This window comes from Euprymna scolopes, chromosome 43, assembly GCF_053919585.1.
Source record: "Euprymna scolopes isolate OS-2025 chromosome 43, ASM5391958v1, whole genome shotgun sequence".
Taxonomy (NCBI): Eukaryota; Metazoa; Mollusca; class Cephalopoda; order Sepiida; family Sepiolidae; genus Euprymna; species Euprymna scolopes.
In genome coordinates this window covers 1,692,525-1,718,922 of record NC_136524.1, presented here as the reverse complement: position 1 = coordinate 1,718,922, position 26,398 = coordinate 1,692,525, and the positions used below count along the sequence as shown (strand labels likewise).

The 26,398-nt window shown below is 31.7% G+C and overlaps 1 protein-coding gene across 2 annotated transcripts in view; it reads right to left on the bottom strand.

Moving 5' to 3' along the window:
- The window catches only part of LOC145268437 (uncharacterized), a 1,138,892-nt gene that overhangs the window by 571,216 nt on the left and 541,278 nt on the right, over window positions 1-26,398 (bottom strand). For both annotated transcript variants that reach the window (XM_080123996.1, XM_080123997.1), the window contains one exon: window positions 13,402-13,576. In XM_080123996.1, coding sequence (XP_079980122.1) covers window positions 13,402-13,576 — 175 coding nt within the window. The remainder of the gene's footprint in view (window positions 1-13,401; window positions 13,577-26,398) is intronic.

Here is a 26,398-nt window from a genome sequence, read left to right as displayed (position 1 = left end):
CGGGCCTTGATAAGTGGTGATCACTGTGTAAAAAAAAAATGTCCAACACTCGAGTTTCGCCCTCATTTTTCCTCATCAGTCAGACATATCCGCACCCGGGATTTGAAACCCGAGCCCTCTGCCAACTGAGCAAACGTCCCGCACACAAGAATTTCTATCAACAAACACAGACCAAGCAACCCCCGGCGCAATCAGACTGTGGAAGTGACCTACTTCATCCCGATAATGGACGCGGTCATCGAAGTCGACAAGGGACGCGGTTAATAAAATTTCTTTATTTTATTTTATTTTATTTTTATTACATTTTCACCCCAAACAAGGCAAATTGCCACTTTCGTGTAGGGGGCTACTATCAGGGGCAACAACTACTGGGGCACTATGTAGGGATTTGGGCAGCAAGATGTCGGTTCACGTTACACTTGAACTTCTGCACGTCAGTACTGTTGGGGAAGCAGGGACCTGGAATGGAATTCCAAAGTCTAGCAGTTCTGGGGAAGAAACTACTGGAGTAGAAAGATCTTTTACATCTAGGGGTCTCTACAGTGTGAGTGTGGGATCTAGTAGCCTGTCGGGTTTGTCGAGGGCGCTCGCGTCGTGGGGGCACAAGTGCTTGCAGTTTGCCAGAGCATTCACCACTAAAATACTTGTAGAAAAGGCAGAGGGATGCAACATTTCGTCGAAGGGACAGAGGCTGAAGCTTAGATGCAAGTTCAGGGCCTATCAGGTTTGCGACTCTCTTTTGAACCTTGTCAAGGAGCGAGAGACTAGTAGCAGATGTACCAGCCCAAATGTGACAGCAATACTCCATACATGGGCGAATGGTAGTCTTAAAGAGGTGCAGGATACTTTCGGGTATGTACGGGGCATTTGCTCGGTTGGCAAAGTGTTTGCCTCGCATGTAAGAGGCTTGGGTTTCAAATCCTGGGTGCGGATATGTCTAACTGATGAGCCCAAATGAGGTCGAAACTCGTGTCTTGGACTTCCAGTTCGTTGGTTGCCATGGCTCTTGTGGGCCGCGACGTTGTTTGGCTGTGGAAATAATTATATATAATCTCTCATATTCTGAAAATTATATATATTTCTCCCGTTTTTTTTTCTCCCTCGTTGTGCCAATATTTTAATCGTTTTTAAATGTTAATAAATTTATTTTAGTGTCCCCCGTACTTTTGGCACATTCAATAAGTTCCCCATTAGAACTCTTTATTTTTCGACATATTATTATTTTGTTCGCTATCGATTTTCTCCCGACGAGATGGGTCCTGGATATGACCTTAAACTATATCAAGTCGTGAGGCCCCAGCTTGCGGGCTTTGGGGAGTGTGGCGTCACCCTTTAATTGCGATTGCTCCCAGGTCCACTCTGACCCGGAGTGGTAGTACCTATTAGGGTCCCAACTATGGGTTAAATAGAAACCGCCTTGAAAACAACAAACGTATTCTATTAAAACATTTTTCTTCAAAATCTTTGGATTCGGCATTAAATAAACTGAAAAGGGTTGATATGCCGTAAAACAAAACCAACCAACCAACCAACCTGATGAGATGATAGCCGAAAGAGCTCTTGAGAAACTTCCGCTTATTATTTTCAAAACTGTATATAAATTCTGTAACTCTAAACATTATATATATATATATATATATATATATATATATATATATATATATATATATATATATATATATATATATTAAGTAATGTGATTGATAATTTAAAATTTAAAAATCAAATTTTAATTAAATTAACAATCCGTTTCATAAGAAGGAACAACAAAATCAATTATCTGTACGATCGTTTCGGAAAACAATGCTTTTTATTGTGGTAGACATCAAGTTACGTACAATAATTACATATAGTTTTTTAATAAGCAAGGTCTCCTCATCAGCAAATTTTGAAGTGTTTTTATTGAATTTAAATAACACCATAAATAAACCTAGCATTAAAAGTAAGGCAGATGAATCTTTTAATTTTTCGCTTTTTGAAATCAGGAACTATGGTTAAAATACTCATTTAGATGTTTGGTATAGCTTTTTATCTTAATGCTAGGTTTATTTATAGTGTCTTTTAAATTCAATAAAACCCCTTCAAAATTTGCTGACGAGGAGACCTTGCTTATTAAAAAGCTATATGTAATTATGTACGTAATTTGATGTATACCATAATAAAAAGCATTGTTTTCCGAAACGATCGTACAGATAATTGATTTTGTTGTTGTTCCTTCTTATGAAACGGATTTTTAATTTAATTATAATTTGATTTTAAAATTTTAAATTATCAATCACATTACTTAATATTGAATTAGCTCTAGGATATTTACCTATCGAGCTTATTATATATCTAAATTACAACGAGCACTTTCTCTTTCCTGTATTTTAATTAAACTAGTAATTTCACTGTTACATTAAAATACACTAAGCTCTTTAGACTATTGTTCTAATCTCCTTTAAATTATATATATATATATATATATATATATATATATATATATATAAAATTTTCAGAATATGAAAGATTATATATAATTATTTCTTAAAAGATACATCCGATCTTCAAGGTCAAGACACTAACCTCATTATCGTTTAAAAAATCAAAAACAACAAAAATGATCACGTAAATATATAAACGATAAAAACTAAACCGGAAGTTGTCTGTGGCATCATAACGTAATGAATAAGACGCTGGACGGAAATACATAAGCTCCAGAAGATATCTCACTACTGATGCAATTCTCTATCTATATAAGAACCAAGTACCTCCAAGGATGGAATACTGTTGCCATATCTGGGCAGAAGCTGCTAAACACAGCCTATCCTGCCTTGACAGAGTACAAAATAGACTTCATGGCTTAGTGGGGGATGCCCTTTTCTCTACCCTGCAACCTCTCTCCCACAGAAGAGACGTTGCGAGCCTATCCTTGTTTTATCGTTATTTCCATGGCAGGTGCTCATCTGAACTCCAATCTCTGATCCCCCCTCGCCAATCTTTCACGAAAAACACCCGTCTAGCTGCATCTACTGTGAAAAATTCCCCCCCCACTCTTTATCTGTGCCTAAATAAAAACGTGGATTCCATGAACAAAGCTTCTTTCTTAGAACTGCACGCCTGTGGAACTCTGTTCCGTCTGCCTGCTTCCCTCCGGACTACAACTTGGATGTGTTCAAGTCCAACGTAAACAAATTCCTAATGAACCGCCCCCTTAAGTAAACACTTCATCAAATCTCCACGCTAACGTAATGTACTTGCAATAACCCTTATCCCTGAGTGGCTTCCGGGCCTTGATAAGTGGTGATCACTGTGTAAACAAAAAAATATTGCTATTACTTTTTAAACAACTTTAATAGTTTATTTTCTAAGTATATTCCATAAAGAAAATAAACAACCCACTTTTAAAAAGAGAAATTACGATTTTTTTATATTTTATTCGCAGTTTCGTGTTAGGGGTTTCAAAAATTCCTACCAAAAATTCTGATACACCTACCCGTGCACGCGTTGCTGTGGCTCGAGGTGGTGTAATGGAAGAATGCTAGCAACCCTAAATCTACCCAGCAAATATGTTGTTATATACGAACGTGAGACAGACGATTCAAACCCCGCCCACCTCAAAAAAGATGGGGAAAAGGAAATAGAATGTAAAAAAAAAACGGGTTCCTAGTGCCACCTCTAAGAGAAAACTTGAGAAAAGAAAGAAACAAATTAATTAAAGATATAAATAAAATATGCACATCGGGAGAAAGGCAGTGTTACAAAACTCCGGCTGTATTAAAGAATGAAAGAAACGATGTTAAACTTGCCGAAGGAGGACGAAAAACGTAAAGAGAGAAAAAATAAATAAATAAACGAAATGTACAGTTCGTAGAAACAGAAACAGAGGAAAGTTTATAAAAATGAATAAATAAATAAAAATGGAGAGGAACGCTGATAAACTTGCCGAAAAAAAGAGGAAACACGGAAAAGAGAAATTAATTAGAAAAAGGGAAAGATCGGCAAAACGAAAAGCAGATGAAGATACATGGAATCCCCATCCAAAAATATGTTGTAATTGACAAAGATGCGAGATAAAACGGAATTGAAGTATCATAAATTTTTATGCACTGTAAGAATATGTATAGTTTTTCGGTTTATATTTTAACCAACGTAAAAGTTAGCATGGTGTGTTTCACCTAAATCGCAGGCCTGTTTTTATGAAACCCTAAAGCGGCGTTCGTCCTTATTTGTCTCCTTTGATTTATTCTGCATAGGTTTTAATAATTTATATGTAATTTATAAAAAAATTAAATTTTCAGTTTCCAAAACATGAGTTCATTTGATTTATATAAAGAAAAAATGAGTTCATGTTATTTATAAAGAGAAAAAATGAGGTTATTTTATTTATATATAAAACAGAAACAGAGGAAAGTTTATAAAAATAAATAAATAAATAAAAATGGAGAGGAACGCTGATAAACTTGCCGAAAAGAAGAGGAAACACGGAAAAGAGAAATAAATTAGAGAAAGGGAAAGATCGGCAAAACGAAAAGCAGATGAAGATACATGGAATCCCCATCCAAAAATATGTTGTAATTGACGAAGATGCAAGATAAAACGGAATTGAAGTATCATAAGTTTTAATGCACTGTAAGAATATGTATAGTTTTTCGGTTTATATTTTAACCAACGTAAAAGTTAGCATGGTGTGTTTCACCTAAATTGCAGGCCTGTTTTTATGAAACCCTAAAGCGGCGTTCGTCCTTATTTGTCTCCTTTGATTTCTTCTGCATAGGTTTTAATAATTTATATGTAATTTATAAAAAAATTAAATTTTCAGTTTCCAAAACATGAGTTCATTTGATTTATATAAAGAAAAAATGAGTTCATGTTATTTATAAAGAGAAAAAATGAGGTTATTTTATTTATATATAAAACAGAAACAGAGGAAAGTTTATAAAAATGAATAAATAAATAAAAATGGAGAGGAACGCTGATAAACTTGCCGAAAAAAAGAGCAAACACGGAAAAGAGAAGAAATTAATTAGAGAAAGGGAAAGATCGGCAAAACGAAAAGTAGATGAAGATACATAGAACCCCCATCCAAAAATATGTTGTAATTGACGAAGATGCGAGATAAAACGGAATTGAAGTATCATAAGTTTTAATGCACTGTAAGAATATGTATAGTTTTTCGGTTTATATTTTAACCAACGTAAAAGTTAGCATGGTGTGTTTCACCTAAATTGCAGGCCTGTTTTTATGAAACCCTAAAGCGGCGTTCGTCCTTATTTGTCTCCTTTGATTTATTCTGCATAGGTTTTAATAATTTATATGTAATTTATAAAAAAATTAAATTTTCAGTTTCCAAAACATGAGTTCATTTGATTTATATAAAGAAAAAAATGAGTTCATGTTATTTATAAAGAGAAAAAATGAGGTTATTTTATTTATATATAAAACAGAAACAGAGGAAAGTTTATAAAAAATAAATAAATAAATAAAAATGGAGAGGAACGCTGATAAACTTGCCGAAAAAAAGAGCAAACACGGAAAAGAGAAATAAATTAGAAAAAGGGAAAGATCGGCAAAACGAAAAGCAGATGAAGATACATAGAACCCCCACCAAAAATATGTTGTAATTGACGAAGATGCAAAATAAAACGGAATTGAAGTATCATAAGTTTTAATGCACTGTAAGAATATGTATAGTTGTTCGGTTTATATTTTAACCAACGTAAAAGTTAGCATGGTGTGTTTCACCTAAATTGCAGGCCTGTTTTTATGGAACCCTAAAGCGGCGTTCGTCCTTATTTGTCTCCTTTGATTTCTTCTGCATAGGTTTTAATAATTTATATGTAATTTATAAAAAAATTAAATTTTCAGTTTCCAAAACATGAGTTCATTTGATTTATATAAAGAAAAAATGAGTTCATGTTATTTATAAAGAGAAAAAATGAGGTTATTTTATTTATATATAAAACAGAAACAGAGGAAAGTTTATAAAAATAAATAAATAAATAAAAATGGAGAGGAACGCTGATAAACTTGCCGAAAAGAAGAGGAAACACGGAAAAGAGAAATAAATTAGAGAAAGGGAAAGATCGGCAAAACGAAAAGCAGATGAAGATACATGGAACCCCCATCCAAAAATATGTTGTAATTGACGAAGATGCAAGATAAAACGGAATTGAAGTATCATAAGTTTTAATGCACTGTAAGAATATGTATAGTTGTTCGGTTTATATTTTAACCAACGTAAAAGTAAGCATGGTGTGTTTCACCTAAATTGCAGGCCTGTTTTTATGAAACCCTAAAGCGGCGTTCGTCCTTATTTGTCTCCTTTGATTTCTTCTGCATAGGTTTTAATAATTTATATGTAATTTATAAAAAAATTAAATTTTCAGTTTCCAAAACATGCCTCTGCATTGCCTGAAAGTATTTCATTTCTTAGCCATTTTTTTCCTACTAGATGTTTTTAATTTTTTTAAGTAGGATTTTAAGTAAAATTGAATTGTATCATTTGGTCATTAAATTTTTAATTGAACCCGACTTTGTCTTCGCTTTAGTATAATAACAAATATGTTGTAAGTTTGTGAATTCACTTGCCATTTAGAAACAAAAAAAAATTGATTTCTCAAGAATTTCACCAAATTTTGCAGAGAACAGTGTTAGCATCCTTGGATAAAGCAGATGAAGAAGATATGATGCACAACTCTAGGCTCCAAAACTATACAAACGTGTAAATAAATTATCTGAAACTAGCAGTCCGCCTGGCATTACCCAGATGTAAAATATGAACAATATTATATTTTGATTAATACAGAAACTGAGACCTGTGTATGCGACTGTTTTTTTTTATTTTTTATTTTTTTTAAACGGTTAACTTCTTGTAAGTAAAAAAAATACTCGAGCTAAAGGCGGTGAGTTAAGTATGATAACAAATAGGCCAGCTTGACACGGATGGTGTAAATGAGTGGCCGTGGAAGAGAGATGGCTTTACTACCTCCATTGACTGTAACCGATTTTGGCAGTGAAGTCTCACCGGATATAATATAGGAAGCGCCGATCTGTGAGTAAGCGGATAGCTAATATGCCTATGACACACCTCAGATACCGTGATGCAGTTTGTGCATAGTACGTCTGCAGAAATTGTCTAGATTTCTAATACTATTAAGGTCAAAATCAGACGAGAAATATCAGGTCATTTTATTTATATAGATAGAAGAAAGATAGAAGATAGATAGATAGATAAATAGATAGAAGAAGGTACATAGAAGACTAGATGGATAGACAGGTGGAACAAGAAGAAGATAGATAGAAGAGAAGAGAAAAAATTAGTTCATGTTATTTATATAGAGAAAAATACGTTCATTTTATTTATATATGGAACAAATGAGTGCATTTTATTTATATATAGAAAAAATGAGTTCATTTTATTTATATAGAGAAAAAATGAGTTCCTTGTATTTATTTATATGGAACAAAAATGAGTTCATTTTATTTATATAGCGAGAAAATGAGCTCATTTTATTCATATAAAGACAAAATGAGTTCATTTTACTTATATAGAGTCCAATGAGTTATTTTTATTTATATAAAGAAAAATAAGTTTCTTTTATTTATATAGGGATGAAATGAGTTCATTTTTTATATAGAGAACAAATGTTAATTTTATTTAGAGAGAAAATGAGTTCATTTTATTTCTATAAAGAAAACATTAGGTGATTTTATTTATTTATATAGAACAAAAATGAGTTCATTTTATTTATATAGAGAAAAAATGAGTTCATTTTATTTATATGTAGAAAAAATGAGTTCACTTTATGTATATATAAAAATGAGTTCATTTTATATATATATATATATATATATATATATATATATATATATATAAAGCTCATTTTATTTATATAGAGAAAAAATGAGTTCATTTTATTTATATAGAGAAAACATGATTTCATTTTATATATATATAGAAAAAATGAGTTCATTTTATTTATATATAGACAAAATGAGTTCATTTTATTTATATATAGAAAAAATGAGTTCATTTTATTTATATAGAGAAAAAATGAGTTCATTTTATTTATATAGAGAAAAAATGAGTTCATTTTATATATATATATATATATATATAGATAGATAAAATGAGTTCATTTTATTTATATAGAGAAGAAATGAGTTAATATTATATAAAGAAAAAATTAGTTCATTTTATGTATTTATATATATATATATATATATATATATATATAGAGAGAGAGAGAGAGAGAGAAAATTAGTTCATTTTATTCATATGTAGAAACAATTAGTTCCTTTTATATATATATAGAAAAAAATGAGTTCATTTTATATATATATATATAGAAAAAAATGAGTTCATTTTATATATATAGAAAAAAATGAGTTCATTTTATATATATAGAAAAAAATGAGTTCATTTTATATATATAGAAAAAATGAGTTCATTTTATATATATAGAAAAAATGAGTTCATTTTACATATAGAGAGAGGTAACTGAGTTTATCTTATTTATATCGAGAAAAACTGAGTTAATTTTACGTATATATAGAAAAAATGAGATCATTTTATTTATATAGAGAAAAAATGAGTTCATTTTTTTTATATAGAGAAAAAATGAGTTCATTTTATTTATATAGATTAGAAATTAGCTCATTTTATTTATATAGAGAAAAAATGAGTTCATTTTATTTATATAGAGAAAAAATGAGTACATTTTATTTATATAGAGAAAAAATGAGTTCATTTTACTTATATAGAGAAAAAAAAATTCATTTTATTTATATAGAGAAAAAATGAGTTCGTTTTATTTATATATAGACAAAATGAGTTCATTTTATTTATATAGAGAAAAAATGAGTTCATTTTATTTATATAGAGAAAAAATGAGTACATTTTATTTATATATAGAAAAAAATGAGTTCATTTTATTTATAAATAGAAAAAATGAGTTCATTTTATTTATGAAGAGAAAAAATGAGTTATTTTTATTTATATAGAGAAAAAAATGAGTTCATTTTATTTATATAGAGAAGAAATGAGTACATTTTATTTATATAGAGAAAAAATGAGTTCATTTTATTTATATAGAGAAAAAATGAGTTCATTTTATTTATATAGAGAACAAATGAGTTCATTTTATTTATATAGAGAAAAAATTGGTTCATTTTATTTATATAGAGAAAAAATTTGTTCATTTTATTTATATAGAGAAACAATGAGTTCATTTTATTTATATAGAGCAAAAATGAGTTCATTTTATTTATATATAGAAAAAATGAGTTCATTTTATTTATATATAGAAAAAATGAGTTTATTTTATTTGTATATAGAAAAAATGAGTTCATTTTATTTATATATAGAAAAAATGAGTTCATTTTATTTATATAGAGAAAAAATGAGTTAATTTTATGTATATAGAGAAAAAATGAGTTAATTTTATTTATATAGAGAAGAAATGAGTTAATTTTATTTATATAGAGCAAAAAATGAGTTCATTTTATTTATATAGAGAAAAAATGAGTTCATTTTATTTATATAGAGAGAAAATGAGTTCATTTTATTTATATAGAGAAAAAATAAGTTTATTATATTTCAATAGAGAAGAAAATGAGTTCATTTTATTTATATAGAGAAAAAATGAGTTTATTTTTTTTATATAAAGAAAAAATGAGTTGATTTTATTTATATAGAGAAAAAATGTGCATTTTATTTATATAGAGAAGAAATGAGTTCATTTTATTTATATAGAGAAAAAATGTGCATTTTATTTATATAAAGAAAAAATGAGTTCATTTTATTTATATAGAGAAAAAATGTGCATTTTATTTATATAGAGAAAAAATGAGTTCATTTTATTTATATATAGACAAAATGAGTTCATTTTATTTATATAGAGAAAAAATGAGTTCATTTTATTTATATAGAGAAAAAATGAGTTCATTTTATTTATATATAGAAAAAAATGAGTTCATTTTATTTATATATAGAAAAAATGAGTTCATTTTATTTATGAAGAGAAAAAATGAGTTCATTTTATTTATATAGAGTGGTATGAGTTCATTTATTTTATATAGAGAAAAAATGCGTTTATTTATTTAGAGTAAAACTGTGTTCATGTTGTTTATATCGAGAGATAAAATTAGTTCATTTTATTTATATCGAGAGAAAAAATGGGTTCATTGTATTTATATCGAGAGAGAAAATGAGTTCATTTTATTTATATCGAGAGATAAAATTAGTTCATTTTATTTATATCGAGAGAAAAAATGAGTTAATTTTATTTATATCGAGAGAAAAAATGAGTTAATTTTATTTATATAGATAAAAAATGAGTTCATTTTATGTATATAGAGAAAAAATGAGTTTATTTTATTTATATAGAGAAAAAATGAGTTCATTTTATTTATATAGAGAAAAAATTTGTTCATTTTATTTATATAGAGAAAAAATGAGTTCATTTTATTTATATAGAGAAAAAATGAGTTCATTTTATTTATATAGAAAAAAATGAGTTTATTTTATTTATATAGAGAAAAAATGAGTTCATTTTATTTATATATAGAAAAATATGAATTCATTTTATTTATATAGAGAAAAAATGAATTCATTTTATTCATAAAGAGAAAAAATGAGTTTATTTTAATTATATAAAGAAAAAATGATTTCATTTTATTTATATAGAGAAGAAATGAGTACATTTTATTTATATAGAGAAAAAATGAGTTCATTTTATTTATATAGAGAAGAAATGAGTACATTTTATTTATATAGAGGAAAAATGAGTTCATGTTCTTTATATAGAGAAAAAATGAGGTTATTTTATTTATATAGAGAAAACATGAGTTCATTCTATTTATTTATATAGAACAAAATGAGTTCATTTTATTTATGTAGGGAGAAAATGAGTTAATTTTATTTATATAGATTAAAGATGAGTTCATTTTATTTATATAGAGTGGTATGAGTTCATTTATTTTATATAGAGAAAAAATGCGTTTATTTATTTAGAGTAAAACTGTGTTCATGTTGTTTATATCGAGAGATAAAATTAGGTCATTTTATTTATATCGAGAGAAAAAATGGGTTCATTGTATTTATATCGAGAGAGAAAATGAGTTCATTTTATTTATATAGATAAAAAAAATGAGTTCATTTTATTTATATCGAGAGATAAAATTAGTTCATTTTATTTATATCGAGAGAAAAAATGAGTTAATTTTATTTATATAGATAAAAAAATGAGTTCATTTTATTTATATAGAGAAAAAATCAGTTTAATTTATTCATATCGAACAAAAATGAGTTCGTTTAATTTGTGTAGAGCAAAATACGTTGATTTTATTTGCGTAGAACAAAAATGAGTTCATTTTATTTATATAGAGAGAAAATGAGTTCATTTTATGTATATAGAGAAAAAAATGAGTTTATTTATGTAGAGGAAAAATGAGTTAATTTTATTTATATAGAGAAAAAATTGGTTCATTTTATTTATATAGAGAAAAAATGAGTTCATTATATTTATATAGAGAAAAAATGAGTTCATTTTATTTATATAGAGAAGAAATGAGTACATTTTATTTATATAGAGAAAAAATTAGTTCATTTAATTTATATAGAGAAAAAATGAGTTCATTTTATTTATATAGAGAAAAAATGAGTTCATTTTATTTATATAGAGAAAAAATGAGTTCATTTTATTTATATAGAGAAAAAATGAGTTCATTTTATTTATATAGAGAAAAAATGAATTCATTTTATTTATATAGAGAAAAAATGAGTTAATTAAAAAATGAGTTCATTTTATTTATATAGAAAACAAATGAATTACTTTTATTTATATAGAGAAAAAATGATTTCATGTTATTTATATAGAGAAAAAATGATTTCATGTTATTTATATAGAGCCAAAATGAGTTCATTTCATTTATATAGTGAAAAATGAGTTCATTTTATTTATATAGAGAAAAAATGAGTTAATTTTATTTATATAGAGAAAAAATGAGTTCATTTTATTTATATAGAGAAAAAATGAATTCATTTTATTTATATAGAGAAAAAATGAGTTCATTATATTTATATAGAGAAAAAAATGAGTTCATTTTATTTATATAGAAAACAAATGAATTACTTTTATTTATATAGAGAAAAAATGAGTTCATGTTGTTTATATAGAGAAAAAATGATTTCATGTTATTTATATAGAGCAAAAATGAATTCATTTTATTTATATAGAGCAAAAATAAGTTCGTTTAATTTGTGTAGAGAAAAATACGGTGATTTTATTTACATAGAACAAAAATGAGTTTATTTTATTTATATCGAGAAAGAAAATTAGTTCATTTTATTTATATAGAGAGAAAATGAGTTTCTTTTATTTTTATAGAGAAAAAAATGAGGTTATTTTATTTATATATAGAAAAAAATTAGTTCAATTTATTTATATAGAGAATAAATGAGTTCATTTTTTTTATATAGAGAAAAAATGAGTTCATTTTATTTATATAGAGAAAAAATGAGGTCATATCATTTATATAGAAAACAAATGAGTTCATTTTATTTATATAGAAAACAAATGAGTTCATTTTTTTTGTATAGAGAAAAAATGAGTTCATTTCATTTATATAGAGAAAAAATGAGTTCATTTCATTTATATAGAGAAAAAATGTAGTTCATTTTATTTATATAGAGAAAAAATGAGTTCATTTTATTTATATAGAGAAAAAATGAGTTCATTTTATTTATATAGAGAAAAAATGGAGTTCTTTGTATTTATATAGAGAAAAAATGAGTTCATTTTATTTATATAGAGAAAAAATGGGTTTATTTTATTTATATCGAGAGAAAAAATGAGTTCATTTTATTTATATATAGAAAAAATGATTCATTTTATTTATATAGAGAAAAAATGAGTTTATTTATTTAGAGTAAAACTGAGTTCATGTTGTTTATATCGAGAGATAAAATTAGTTCATTTTATTTATATCGAGAGAAAAAATGAGTCTATTTCATTTATATAGATCAAAAAATGAGTTTATGTTATTTATATAGAGAAAAAATCAGTTTAATTTATTCATATCGAACAAAAATAAGTTCGTTTAATTTGTGTAGAGAAAAATACGTTGATTTTATTTATATCGAGAAAGAAAATTAGTTCCTTTCATTTATATAGAGGGAAAATGAGTTCATTTTATTTATATAGAGAAAAAAAATGAGTTGGTTTTATTTATGTAGAGAAAAAATGAGTTAATTTTATTTATATAGAGAAAAATTTGTTCATTTTATTTATATAGAGAAAAAATGAGTTCATTTTATTTATATAGAGAAAAAATTGGTTCATTTTATTTATATAGAGAAAAAATGAGTTCATTTTATTTATATAGAGATGAAGATAAATATTCTGTTGAATTACTTACCTTGCCAACGCCGGGTGCTTGCAGCCTCCCGGCTGTCCTGAGCAAATAGGGCGGAGCTGATGGAGGGTTGTTTCGTATGACGTCACTGTAAGAGGTGGGGAATACCGGTGTCTCTGGTACGTTGTTCTGGCATTTTCGTTTCTTTTTCGAGGATATGTTCAGTTTTTGGGCAGCCCTTAAGTAAAAAAAAATAAAAATAAAATGAAAAATAAATAAAAAGAAAAAAAAGAAAGATGAAGTATAGTCGTCTTCCCCTCTCCCTCTACCCTCCCGTCTCTCTCTACCCCTTACCCATATATATACATATATATATATATATATATATATATATATATATATATATATATATATATATTAGATCACTGTGTGACTGACGTAAATGAACATTTAAAATAAAAATGTTTATATTCAACGTTGTTTCACGCAGTTAATGGTAGCCGAATTGATACGGTCTTCTTCGCTAATCCCGTGTTATTAGGTTCGAATCGTTTGACTGGTGTTAATCGGGGCACGGGCCCTGTCGGTGGGGCATTAGAATACGCCGACTGCCCCCCTGCAGAGGGTAAAAGTCCCTCAATGGGAGTCTTGGATATGACCTTAAACTATATCCAGTGGTGAGGCCCCAGCTTGCGGGCTTTGGGGAGTGTGGAGCCACCCTTTAATTACAATTGCTCCCAGGTCCACTCTGACCTGGAGTGGTAGTACCTGTTAGGGTCCCAACTATGGGTTGAATAGAAACCGACGTGAAAACAACAAATATATTCTATTAAAAAAATTTTTTCTTCAAAATCTTTGGATTCGGCATTAAATAACCCGAAAAGGGTTGATATGCCGTAAAACAAAAACAACCAACCAACCAACCAATAATCGGGGCACCCTGCACTGAAGATTTCGAGTCTATCGACTGAAAATTGAAAGTTATTTTGTGGATAAATATACACACATAGATTGATACACAGACATTTTCACAAATATATATATATATATATATATATATATATATATATATATATATACATACTAGCATGGGTGCCCGGCGTTGCCCGTGTGTTTTGAGGTGTATGTTGAACAAAAGAAAAGTTAATTTTTTTTAACGTTGACCCCTATTATGACCCCTTAACATCTAATGTTTTGGGTTCAAATCAAGTTATCAGGTTAGATGCATGTCCAATAAACCTATATCTAAAATTTCAATTTTTTTTTTACACAGTGATCACCACTTATCAAGGCCCGGAAGCCACTCAGGGATAAGGGTTATTGCAAGTACATTACGTTAGTGTGGAGATTTGATGAAGTGTTTACATAAGGAAATGAAGTGTTCATTAGGAATTTGTTAACATTGGACTTGAACACATCCAAGTTGTAGTCCGGTGGGAAGCAGGCAGACGGAACAGAGTTCCAGAGGCGTGCAGTTCTAAGAAAGAAGCTTTGTTCATGGAATCCGCGTTTTGATTTAGGCACAGATATAGAGTGGGGTAAATTTTTCATAGTGGATTCAGCTAGACGGGTGTTTTTCGTGAAAGATTGGCGAGGGCGGGACCAGAGATTGGAGTTCAGACGAGCACCTGCCATGGAAATAACGATAAAACAAGGATAGGCTCGCAAAATTGGCGGAGGAGTTTGGTAGAGTTATCAAAGATCAAATCGTTGAACTTTGGCCACTTAACAGCAAAGCCCCTGGCCGAAAACGGATTACAAAGATTTTTCCAAAATCTCAGTACCCTGTATATCAAATTTCGAGTCTGTAGGCTTAAAATTGACAGAGTTATTGCGTAGGGAAATGTACACAGACATACAGACAGACACTTTCACTTATATATATACTAGCCTTTCAGCCCGGCTGTGCCCGGGTGTGTAGAGGTGTAGGTTTTACAAAATAGAAAAAAGAAGTTGTTGGAGGAGTTTGGTAGAGTTCTCAAAGGTCAAATCGCTGAACTTGTCAACGTTCAGCGATTTGACCTTTCGAAAAACGTCGAAAACCGATCACAACGATTTTCCCAAATCTCAGTACCTTGTATATCAAATTTCGAGTCAGTAGACTTAAAATTGATAGTTATTGCATAGGAAAATATACACAGACACATTCTCGTTTATATATATACTAGCATGGGTGCCCGGCGTTGCCCGGGTGTGAGGTGTATGCTGAGCAAAAAAAATATATATATAAAACGGTGATTTTTTTTATACTTTGACCCCTATTATGACCCCTTACGATTTGCGAACAGACGTCATCTCTAGAATTATTTTAAGCACTTTTTATAAAATTCACGCTATTTCATACACTCGCGTGTTTGTTTGCGTTTTTCATATAAAAGTGCCCGAGAGAAGTGTAGTATCTGTTCTGGCAGAGACTGCAATCAAAGACCATATGTGTGGGCGACCCCATATATCAGATCATTGCTCTTGTAGTAATCAGTTTTGATCAATATAGGGGTTAACCAGTACCAGTCAAGGATTCGTCACTTGACACTCAGCCCAACAGGTGAGGGGCCGGGAACCGGCCCACCACCTGTTGGACTGAGGTACACCGCCTGGGTAATACCTAGGAGGTCCACCCTCCCAGGCCTTGCCACCGGGCTTTCCGGTGGGGCAAGTTTATTGCTTGCTGCCTGAGGCGCCCCGACCGGGGAATGCCGACGGGGTTACTCAGGCAATTTTTAAAATTGCAGGAGTGCCCCTCCTTTAGGGGAGCCTGCGGGTATCCCACTTTCCAGGCCTTGTGCCAAATAATGCTGATGTGGGCAGCATTTAAATATATATATAGGGGTTAACCCTCCATACCAATTGTCACTATCCCGTTCTCCATCGCGGGATCTTGTCCATCCTCTCCCGCTCTCTCTCTATATAAAAAAAACGGCCTTGTGTCTAATTTGCTCATTAGGGAAGCAAATAAATAACTCCTAAACAGTTCCCCCTCGGGAGAGCTAGTTCCCCCTTCCTCTTCTCTCTACATAAAAAAAGGCTCTGCGCCTAATTTGCTCAGTGGGGAAGGAAATAAATACTGTCATTCCCTCGGCCTTCGTAGCCCGAGATAAGTGTAGTATCTGTTTCGGGAGATACTGCAATCAAAGACAATATGTGGGGACGACCCTACATATTGGACCATTGCTTTTGATCAATGTAGAGGTTAATCCTTTATACCAACTGTCACTATCCCGTTCTCCATCACGGGATCTTGTCCTCCCTCCCCCGCTCTCTCTATATAAAAAAAACGGCCTTGTGTCTAATTTGCTCATTGGGGAAGCAAATAAATAACTCCTAAACAGTTCCCCCTCGGGAGAGCTAGTTCCCCCTTCCTTTCTCTCTACATAAAAAAAAGGCTCTGCGCCTAATTTGCTCAGTGGGGAAGAAAATAAATACTGTCATTCCCTCGGCCTTCGTAGCCCGAGATAAGTGCAGTGTCTGTTTCGGGAGATACCGCAATCAAAGACCATATGTGGGGACGACCCTACATATCGGACCATTGCTTTTGATCAATGTAGAGGTTAATCCTTTATACCAACTGTCACTATCCCGTTCTCCATCACGGGATCTTGTCCTCCCTCCCCCGCTCTCTCTATATAAAAAAAACGGCCTTGTGTCTAATTTGCTCATTGGGGAAGCAAATAAATAACTCCTAAACAGTTCCCCCTCGGGAGAGCTAGTTCCCCCTTCCTTTCGCTCTACATAAAAAAAGGCTCTGCGCCTAATTTGCTCAGTGGGGAAGAAAATAAATACTGTCATTCCCTCGGCCTTCGTAGCCCGAGATAAGTGCAGTGTCTGTTTCGGGAGATACTGCAATCAAAGACCATATGTGGGGACGACCCTACATATTGGACCATTGCTTTTGATCAATGTAGAGGTTAATCCTTTATACCAACTGTCACTATCCCGTTCTCCATCACGGGATCTTGTCCTCCCTCCCCCGCTCTCTCTATATATAAAAAAACGGCCTTGTACCTAATTTGCTCATTGGGGAAGCAAATACATAACTCCTAAACAGTTCCCCCTCGGGAGAGATGATTCCCCCTTCCTTTCCCTCTACATAAAAAAACGGCTCTGCGCCTAATTTGCTCGGTGGGGAAGGAAATAAATACTGTCATTCCCTCGGCCTTCGTAGCCCGAGATAAGTGTAGTATCTGTTTCGGGAGATACTGCAATCAAAGACAATATGTGGGGACGACCCTACATATCGGACCATTGCTTTTGATCAATGTAGAGGTTAATCCTTTATACCAACTGTCACTATCCCGTTCTCCATCACGGGATCTTGTCCTCCCTCCCCCGCTCTCTCTATATATAAAAAAACGGCCTTGTACCTAATTTGCTCATTGGGGAAGCAAATACATAACTCCTAAACAGTTCCCCCTCGGGAGAGATGATTCCCCCTTCCTTTCCTTCTACATAAAAAAACGGCTCTGCGCCTAATTTGCTCAGTGGGGAAGAAAATAAATACTGTCATTCCCTCGGCCTTCGTAGCCCGAGATAAGTGCAGTGTCTGTTTCGGGAGATACTGCAATCAAAGACCATATGTGGGGACGACCCTACATATTGGACCATTGCTTTTGATCAATGTAGAGGTTAATCCTTTATACCAACTGTCACTATCCCGTTCTCCATCACGGGATCTTGTCCTCCCTCCCCCGCTCTCTCTCTATATAAAAAAAACGGCCTTGTACCTAATTTGCTCATTGGGGAAGCAAATAAATAACTCCTAAACAGTTCCCCCTCGGGAGAGCTAGTTCCCCCTTCCTCTTCTCTCTACATAAAAAAAACGGCTCTGCACCTAATTTGCTGAGTGGGGAAGGAGATAAATACTGTCATTCCCCCGGCCTTCGTAGCCTGGGAGAAGTGTAATATCTGTTCTGGCAGATACTGTAATCAAAGACCATATGTGTGGGCAACACCACATATCAGACCATTGTTCTTGTAGCAATCAGTTTTGGCCAATGGGAAACTCTTCATACCAATTGTCACAATCCAGTTCCCCTCTCGGGGGAGCTGATTCACTTTCTTCCTCTCTCCACATTAAAAACCGGCCTTGTGCCTATTTTGCTTAAATATATACCATCAGTCGCCGGCCGTTTTAACGTGGACCTCTAGAAAAGCAATTAGCTTTGACCAATGTGGGGAAAACCCTTCATATCGAATAATTGCTATTCATTTCGAGAGTTCCCTCTTCTTTGGTAGGGAGGTGGTTGTCCCCCCGACATTGTGGCGAAACAAATTAATGAAACGGCGGAAAGCTGAACTGGCCTTCAGCCAACCTTCATTTCTGCATTCATTAGCAATTCAACATTTTGATTGACATCGCTAAATTTGAAAGTTTTCCATTTCTTAGGGTTTCACAACGTAGCGGTAAAAGTTCATGTTTTCTTCCAGGTTCGTTATCTGTTTTCCCCCCTTTTCCCCCCAAACACTCGTGCAACGCATGTCAGTGGTTCGAGCCTGCCTGCCAGCCTACTAACAATTTTTTTAATGACCGGGCAATGTCGGGCGGCCGGCCTGCTAGTTTAATCATAAAACGTTAGTTCAATTATGCTTAAAGAAATAGTGGTTCATTATACAGTTTTCTCTCGAATGTTTCTGTTTTTTTTTTAAATTTTTTTTTTATTTATTTTTTTTTTTTAATTAAACGCGTGACCTTGTTTTTAGCGAGGAGATAATTTTGACCAAATTTAAAAGAGTCGTGATTCTCGCTTTGGGCAATTTTTGCAACTCGGCTGTATTTCCGCTTTGTAATACAGCAGATACATTAGATTTGCACGAATAAACACGTTAATAACAAGCAAGTACGTACACACACATTCACGTATATACACACACACACACACACACACATATATATATATATATATATATATATATATATATATATATATATATATATATACTAGTAAAAGTACCCATCGTTAACTGGCTTCAAAAACAGGCTACACAAAATGGACTCTGATTTATGAAAGTATGATAGGTTATGAAAAGGAAGGGTTGTAAAGAGATAGCTTCGAATTCGGGGATATCAAAACAAAAGCAAAATATGATGACAGTAAAAATAAAAAAAGATAAACCCCATAATTTATTATATCATACCTGTTCACACTGAAACACTTATCACAATATTCTTTGGATCTATATTAAAAAAACCTTTTTAAACTTTGTGACATATTTCCATTCTATGGAGGTCAGGCGTGAATGAACACCCCATAATTTTATTATACCATATTCCTTAAAACTGAAACATAATTATCAAAGTATACTTACGCAGATAGATATGAAAAGTCTGTCTTATATTAATGATTATTCATAGATTGAAGCTCAGTCGAGCAATAGCCATGAAAATAAGGATACAGCAGAGACAAACTCGCAACATCTCTTCTGTGAGATAGAGGTTGCAGGGAAGAGAAAAGGACATCTCCTACGAGGCTACGAAGTCTATTTTGAACTCTATCAAGGCAGGATAAGTCCTTTCTAGCAGCTCCTGCCCAGATATGGCAACAGTACTCCATCCTTGGGCGTACCTGGCTCTTATATAGATAGATTGAGGATCTAAAAGGCGTTAAGAATAGAAAGAAACCTTCTGTTACATGATAAGGGCTGTCCCCTTTTCATGTAAGTATAAAAATAAAGAGATTTAGTTAAAATGAAAATGAAATAGAATAGACGAAATTCGAACCTCGTAATTTAGGTTTAGAAATAGATTACGAGAGAGAATTAGCAAATGGAATGTAAAAACAAACCACCTATAGCAATGGCCAACGACTCTTCATCTGAGAGTACATCTTTCAAACTCCTTGGCCTAACGTTCACAGAAACATGAGTTGGAACAATTACATTGAAGGCATTGCCAGGGCCACTGCAAGAAAGGTGGGCTCTCTCTACCGTGCTAGAAAACTACTAACACCCGAAAGTATCCTGTACCTCTATAAGGCCACCATTCGCCCATGTATGGAGTATTGCTGTCACATCTGGGCTGGTGCATCTGCTACTAGTCTCTCGCTCCTTGGCAAGGTTCAAAAGAGAGTCGCAAACCTGATAGGCCCTGAACTGGCATCTAAGCTTCAGCCTCTGTCCCATCGACGAGACGTTGCATCCCTCTGCCTTTTCTACAAATATTTTAGTGGTGAATGCTCTGACGAACTGCAATCACTTGTGCCCCCACGACGTGAGCACCCTCGACAAACCCGACAGGCTGCTAAATCCCACCCCCACACTGTAGAGATCCCTAGATGTAAAAGATCTTTTAACTCCAGTAGTTTCTTCCCCAGAACCGCTGGACTCTGTAATTCCATTCCAGGTCCCTGCTTCCCCAACAGTACTGACGTGCAGAAGTTCAAGTGTAACGTGAACCGACATCTTGCTGTCCAAATCCCTACATAGTACCCCAGTAGTTGTTTCCCCTGATAGTAGCTCCAATTTGCCTTGTTTGTGGTGAAAATGTAATAAAAAAAAACATTGTTTAGCTTAGAGATAAAATAGTTTTAAGACAAGGAATGTGCATTTGTCAATTCTGTTATGAAATTGAATTGAGGAATGCAACTATAAGATAATTTAATAAACATGTTTTTAACATATTGGAAATATAGGTTACTGTAAATATAGGTTAAAATTCCATTTGTAAACAAAGGAAAATGTTTTGGACACGCATTTTCAGAACACGTGAAAGAAGACACATGTTTTAACATGGGTATGACGTCATGGTAAATGGGAAGTTCTCGATATAGTTAGAAACTTTAGAGTTAAGCAGAGAGAGTCTGAGGACGACAGACGACAGTCTGGAGTCCAGAGATGGACAGTCGAACGTCTGGAAGCGAGACGGTCACCTTTGAAACATAGAATGTAAAACTTTGAATTCCTGACTAAGAAAACCACCGACCGGTCCATGGAAATAAATGCGTCATGTGTTTTTATAAACGTCGTCTTTGTGTTGTAATTCTACCAAAAGGTAAAGTGAAATTGTCATTATATGTCTTATATATCCTGTGTTTTAAAATGTCTTCACATACACAATGTCTCTACATCTCATATCTACAATGTGAACACTAAGACTGTCTCAACACTGTCTCCTCACTCTAAGAGCTTCTACTACACTTCTAAGTATGAACATTTTATATATATGAATCTCTTCATAAAATGAACACAGAACGCAAAATCTCTCTTACAACAACCTCTTAATAACTCTCTCTAAGACTCACACTTAATAAGACTTCATAATAACATGAATAACAATAAGAATAATAATGAAATCATATAACATACGTACATACGTATGACACAAAATTAAAAACCTTTTACAATGCATACAATATGTATTAAAAAATTATTTACAAAACCTTTAAAATACGTACCTACTCATTAAAAAAAAAAACACTTTTACAATACATATACACGTATACAAAAAATAGCCTTTACAATACATATATGCGTATGACAAAAATCTAAACCGCTACACAATATATACGTATGTATGAAAAAAACAAACTTTTGCAATAAGTACATACGTGTGAGAAAATTTAAAACCATTTAAAATATATAATTATGGTTTGAGTACAGGGTGACCGCCCCCCCCCAAAAAAAAGGCTAAATGGACGCCATCTAGAATATATGCTGAACGGAGGAAAAAACGGCCAAAGACTCTAGTGTTTTAATGTGATGTGTTTTTATAAACGTCGTCTTTGTGTTGTAATTCTACCAAAAAGGTAAAGTGAAATTGTCATTATATGTCTTATATGTCCTGTGTTTTAAAATGTCTTCACATACACAATGTCTCTACATCTCATATCTACAATGTGAACACTAAGACTGTCTCAACACTGTCTCCTCACTCTAAGAGCTTCTATTACACTTCTAAGTATGAACATTTTATATATATGAATCTCTTCATAACACGAACACAGAACGCAACATCTCTCTTAATAAGACTCTCCAAGACTCACTTTTGATAAGACTTCCTAACAACAACAACAACAACAACAATAATCATAATAATAATAATGAAACCTATATAAATTTACTGTGTGCAACATGAATACTATTTCCAAAATGTACGGCATAATAACCATTTTTATCCTTTTTTTTTAGAGAGCTCGCAACTTTGTCTTTTTTTGAAGAGCTCACTTTTTTGGGGTTTTTTTTTTTCTATAGCGTCGAATGGTTGAGGGTCGCCTGCCGAAGTCTCGTTGACTGAAACAGATGGCTGTTTGTAGCAACCAAATGTAACCGTTTACTTTCGAATAAATAATAATAATTATATATATATATATATATATATATATATATATGAATTACATCGAGAGCATTGCCAGGGCCGCTGCGAGGAAGGTGGGCTCTCTCTACTGTGCTAGAAAACTTCTAACACCCGAAAGTATCCTGTACCTCTATAAGGCCACCATTCGCCCATGTATGGAGTATTGCTGTCATATTTGGGCTGGTGCATCGGCTACTAGTCTCTCGCTCCTTGACAGGGTTCAAAAGAGAGTCTCAAATCTGATAGGCCCTAAACTGGTATCTAAGCTTCAGCCTCTGTCCCATCGTCGAAACGTTGCATCCCTCCGCCTGTTTTACAAGTATTATAATGGTGAATGCTCTGATGAACTGCAAGCACTTGTGTCCCCACGACGTTAACAGCCTCGACAGACACGACAAGCTGCAAAATCCCACCCCCACACTGTAGAGATCCCTAGATGTAAAAGATCTTTCTACTCCAGTAGTTTCTTCCCCAGAACTGCTAGACTTTGGAATTCCATTCCAGGTCCCTGCTTCCACAACTATACTGACATGCAGAAGTTCAAGTGCAAAGTGAACCAACATCTCGCTGCCCTAATCCCTACATAGTACCCCAGTAGATGTTTCCCCTGATAGTAGCCCCCTACACCAAAGTGGCAACGTGCCTTATTTGGGGTGAAAATGTAATAAAAAAAAAGTGTGTATATATATATATATATATATATATATATATATATATATGAGCAAACAGTTAATGAAATATGTTAAAAAACACTTTGAAATGAGTTAAAAACATATTTAATCTGAAAAGGAAACACTAGATAAATGGATAGTCCTTAATCCGCGGAGTTTCAAAGAAATACTTTCCTTCTCATCAGAGGGTAGGAATTAGCAAAATGCGGGATCGGATTTTGCATGCAAAAGTATTTGATGAAACAACAAGTAAGTCAAAGATCTTACTTGATAACAAAATAAGTTAAGCAGAGGGAATATGGTGAAGAAAAAGGTGATTACACATGAATGGATAGTCTGGTGGAAGATAAATAATCCAGTGACGGTAAAATCCAAATGTAAAACTTCAAGAAAGTTAAAAGAATTTCCATTTGTACAAGTAAAATCCAAGGAAATCCCGTAATTGGAAGAAGATGGTCCATAATAATCCAAAGGCAGAAATCCATGGAATAATTCACAAAAATGTGTACAAGGAAAAAATAATATTAATAAAAGCAAAATAAGATGTGCTTTTCACTCTACTTCCGAGACATAACTCTTTTATATCTGGCTAAGATAATTTTATAAATATTAATTCTTTAATATTTATAATTTACTTTAATTTTACCATCTTGGATCATTTTTGTAAATTCAATTGTAATTTTCATTTTATATGTATATATATATATATATATATATATATAATTTAAAGGAGATTAGAACAATAGTCTAAAGAGCAGAGTGTATTTTAATGTAATAGTAAAATTACTAGTTTAATTAAAATACAGGAAAGAGAAAGTGCTCGTTGTAATTTAGATATATAATAAGCTCAATAGGTAAATATCCTAGAGCTAATTTAATATTTAGTAATGTGATTGATAATTAAAAAATCAAATTATAATTACATTAAAAATCCGTTCCATAAGAAGGAAAAACAACAAAATCAATTATTTGTACGATCGTTTCGGAAAACGATGTTTTTATTGTGGTAGACATCAAGTTACGGACAATAATTATTACATATAGTTTTTTTAATAAGCAAAGTTTCCTCATCAGCAAATATTGGAAAGGGTTTTTTATTAAATGTGAAAGACACCATAAATAAACCTAGCATTAAAAGTAAGGCAGATGTATCTGGAAAAAATTAAAATAAAGGTATGGATTAACTTGATAAGAAAATTAATATGGGTTACAGATAGAAATAAAATAGAGTAAAATTATAAATATAAATTTGGTTTACGTACAATATTATAAATACATACATACACAAATACATACACGCATATATATGAAAAAATATACAACATATATATACATATATATATATATATATATATATATATATATATATATATATTTGTATGTATGTGTGTGTAAAAATTTTTTATATATATATACATATATCTAGCAAGTTCTGTTTTAATGTTTTTTAAACAAATCTCTCTCTTTCTTTCTTTCTTTCTCTGTCCCTTTCTCTCTCTCTATTTCTCTCTCTCTCTCTCTCTCTCTCTCTCTATATATATATATATATATATATACTAGCGGGGTGTACCTGGCGTTGCCCGGGTGTTTGTAGGTGTGTGCATGGAGGGGGGGGTAATTAATAATCCTGCTTAAATATTATAAAAAGGACGATGTAAAAAAATAAAATCCAAAACCAAAACGGGAAAAAAAAACTCAGTGTGAATGATAAGCAACACTGAGGAAGATCGAAGGATCGGTCGATAATTATGTGCTTTTAAGGGAAACATTCTTGTTTTTACAAAAGACTTTTTGTATTCCTACACGTCAACACACAGGAAATAAATACAGGAACGATATATATATATATATATATATATATATATATATATATATATATATATATATATATATATAGCAAACATCTAAATGACTACTTTAAATACAGTTCCTGATTTCAAAAAAAGAAAAACCAAAAGGTAATTATATATCTATATATTTTTAAATCAAATTTATTATGTAAATTCAAAAAAAAAAAAAATTTTTTCTACTCATTTCTATCTCTAACCTATACCAATTTTCTTATTAATTTTCTTATAAATTTTATATCCAAACCTTTTACTTCAATTTGTCAGATTCATCTGCCTTACTTTTAATGCTAGGTTTATTTTTGGTGTCTTTTCAATTCAATAGAAATCCTCCTAAATGTTCTGATGAGGAGACCGTGCTTACCAAAAAAACTATGTATAATTGTTCTACGTGACTTCATGTATACCACAAATAAAAAGCACGGATTTCCGAAACGATCGTACAGATAATTGACTTTGTTGTTGTTCCTTCTTATGAAACTGATTATTAATTTAATTAAATTTTGATTTTTAAATTTTAAAATTTTTTTAAATTTTTAAATTATAAATCACATTACTTATATATATATATATATATATATATATATATATATATATATAATATTAAGCTGAATGTGTGCGTGTGTGGGTGTCTGGTCACGAATAGGCTCATATATGCTTGACTATTTTAAAAAGCTGATTATATATAATGATAGAAGATGTATCGAGACACAGGAATGGGTATGTTTGGTTAGGCAGACCGGTGGTTCATTAAAATTGTGGGGTCTGCGTTCGCGCCTGGTCTACAAAGTATGGAAATAAAAAATTAAAAAAAAAAAGTTTACAAGTGTTTTTAATGTAGATGTACATAAGAATACTTTGATAAGTATGTTTTAACGTAAATAGGGATGGTATAATAAAATTGTGGGGTCTGCGTTCGCGCCTGGCCTCCTTAGAATGGAAATAGGCACAAACTTTAATAAAGACTTTTCATATCTATCTGCGTAAGTATACTTTGATAATTATGTCTCAGTTTGAAGAAATATGATATAATAAAATTATTGGGTGTTCGTTTGCGTCTGACCTCCATAGAATGGAAATATGTTACAAAGTTTAACAAGGTTTTTTAATATAGATCCACAGAATATTGTGATAAGTGTTTTAGTTTGAACAGGTATGGTATAATAAATTATGGGGTTTATCTATTTTATTTTTACTTTCATCATATTTTGCTTTGGTTTTGATACCTCCAAATTCGAAGCTATCTCTGTACAACC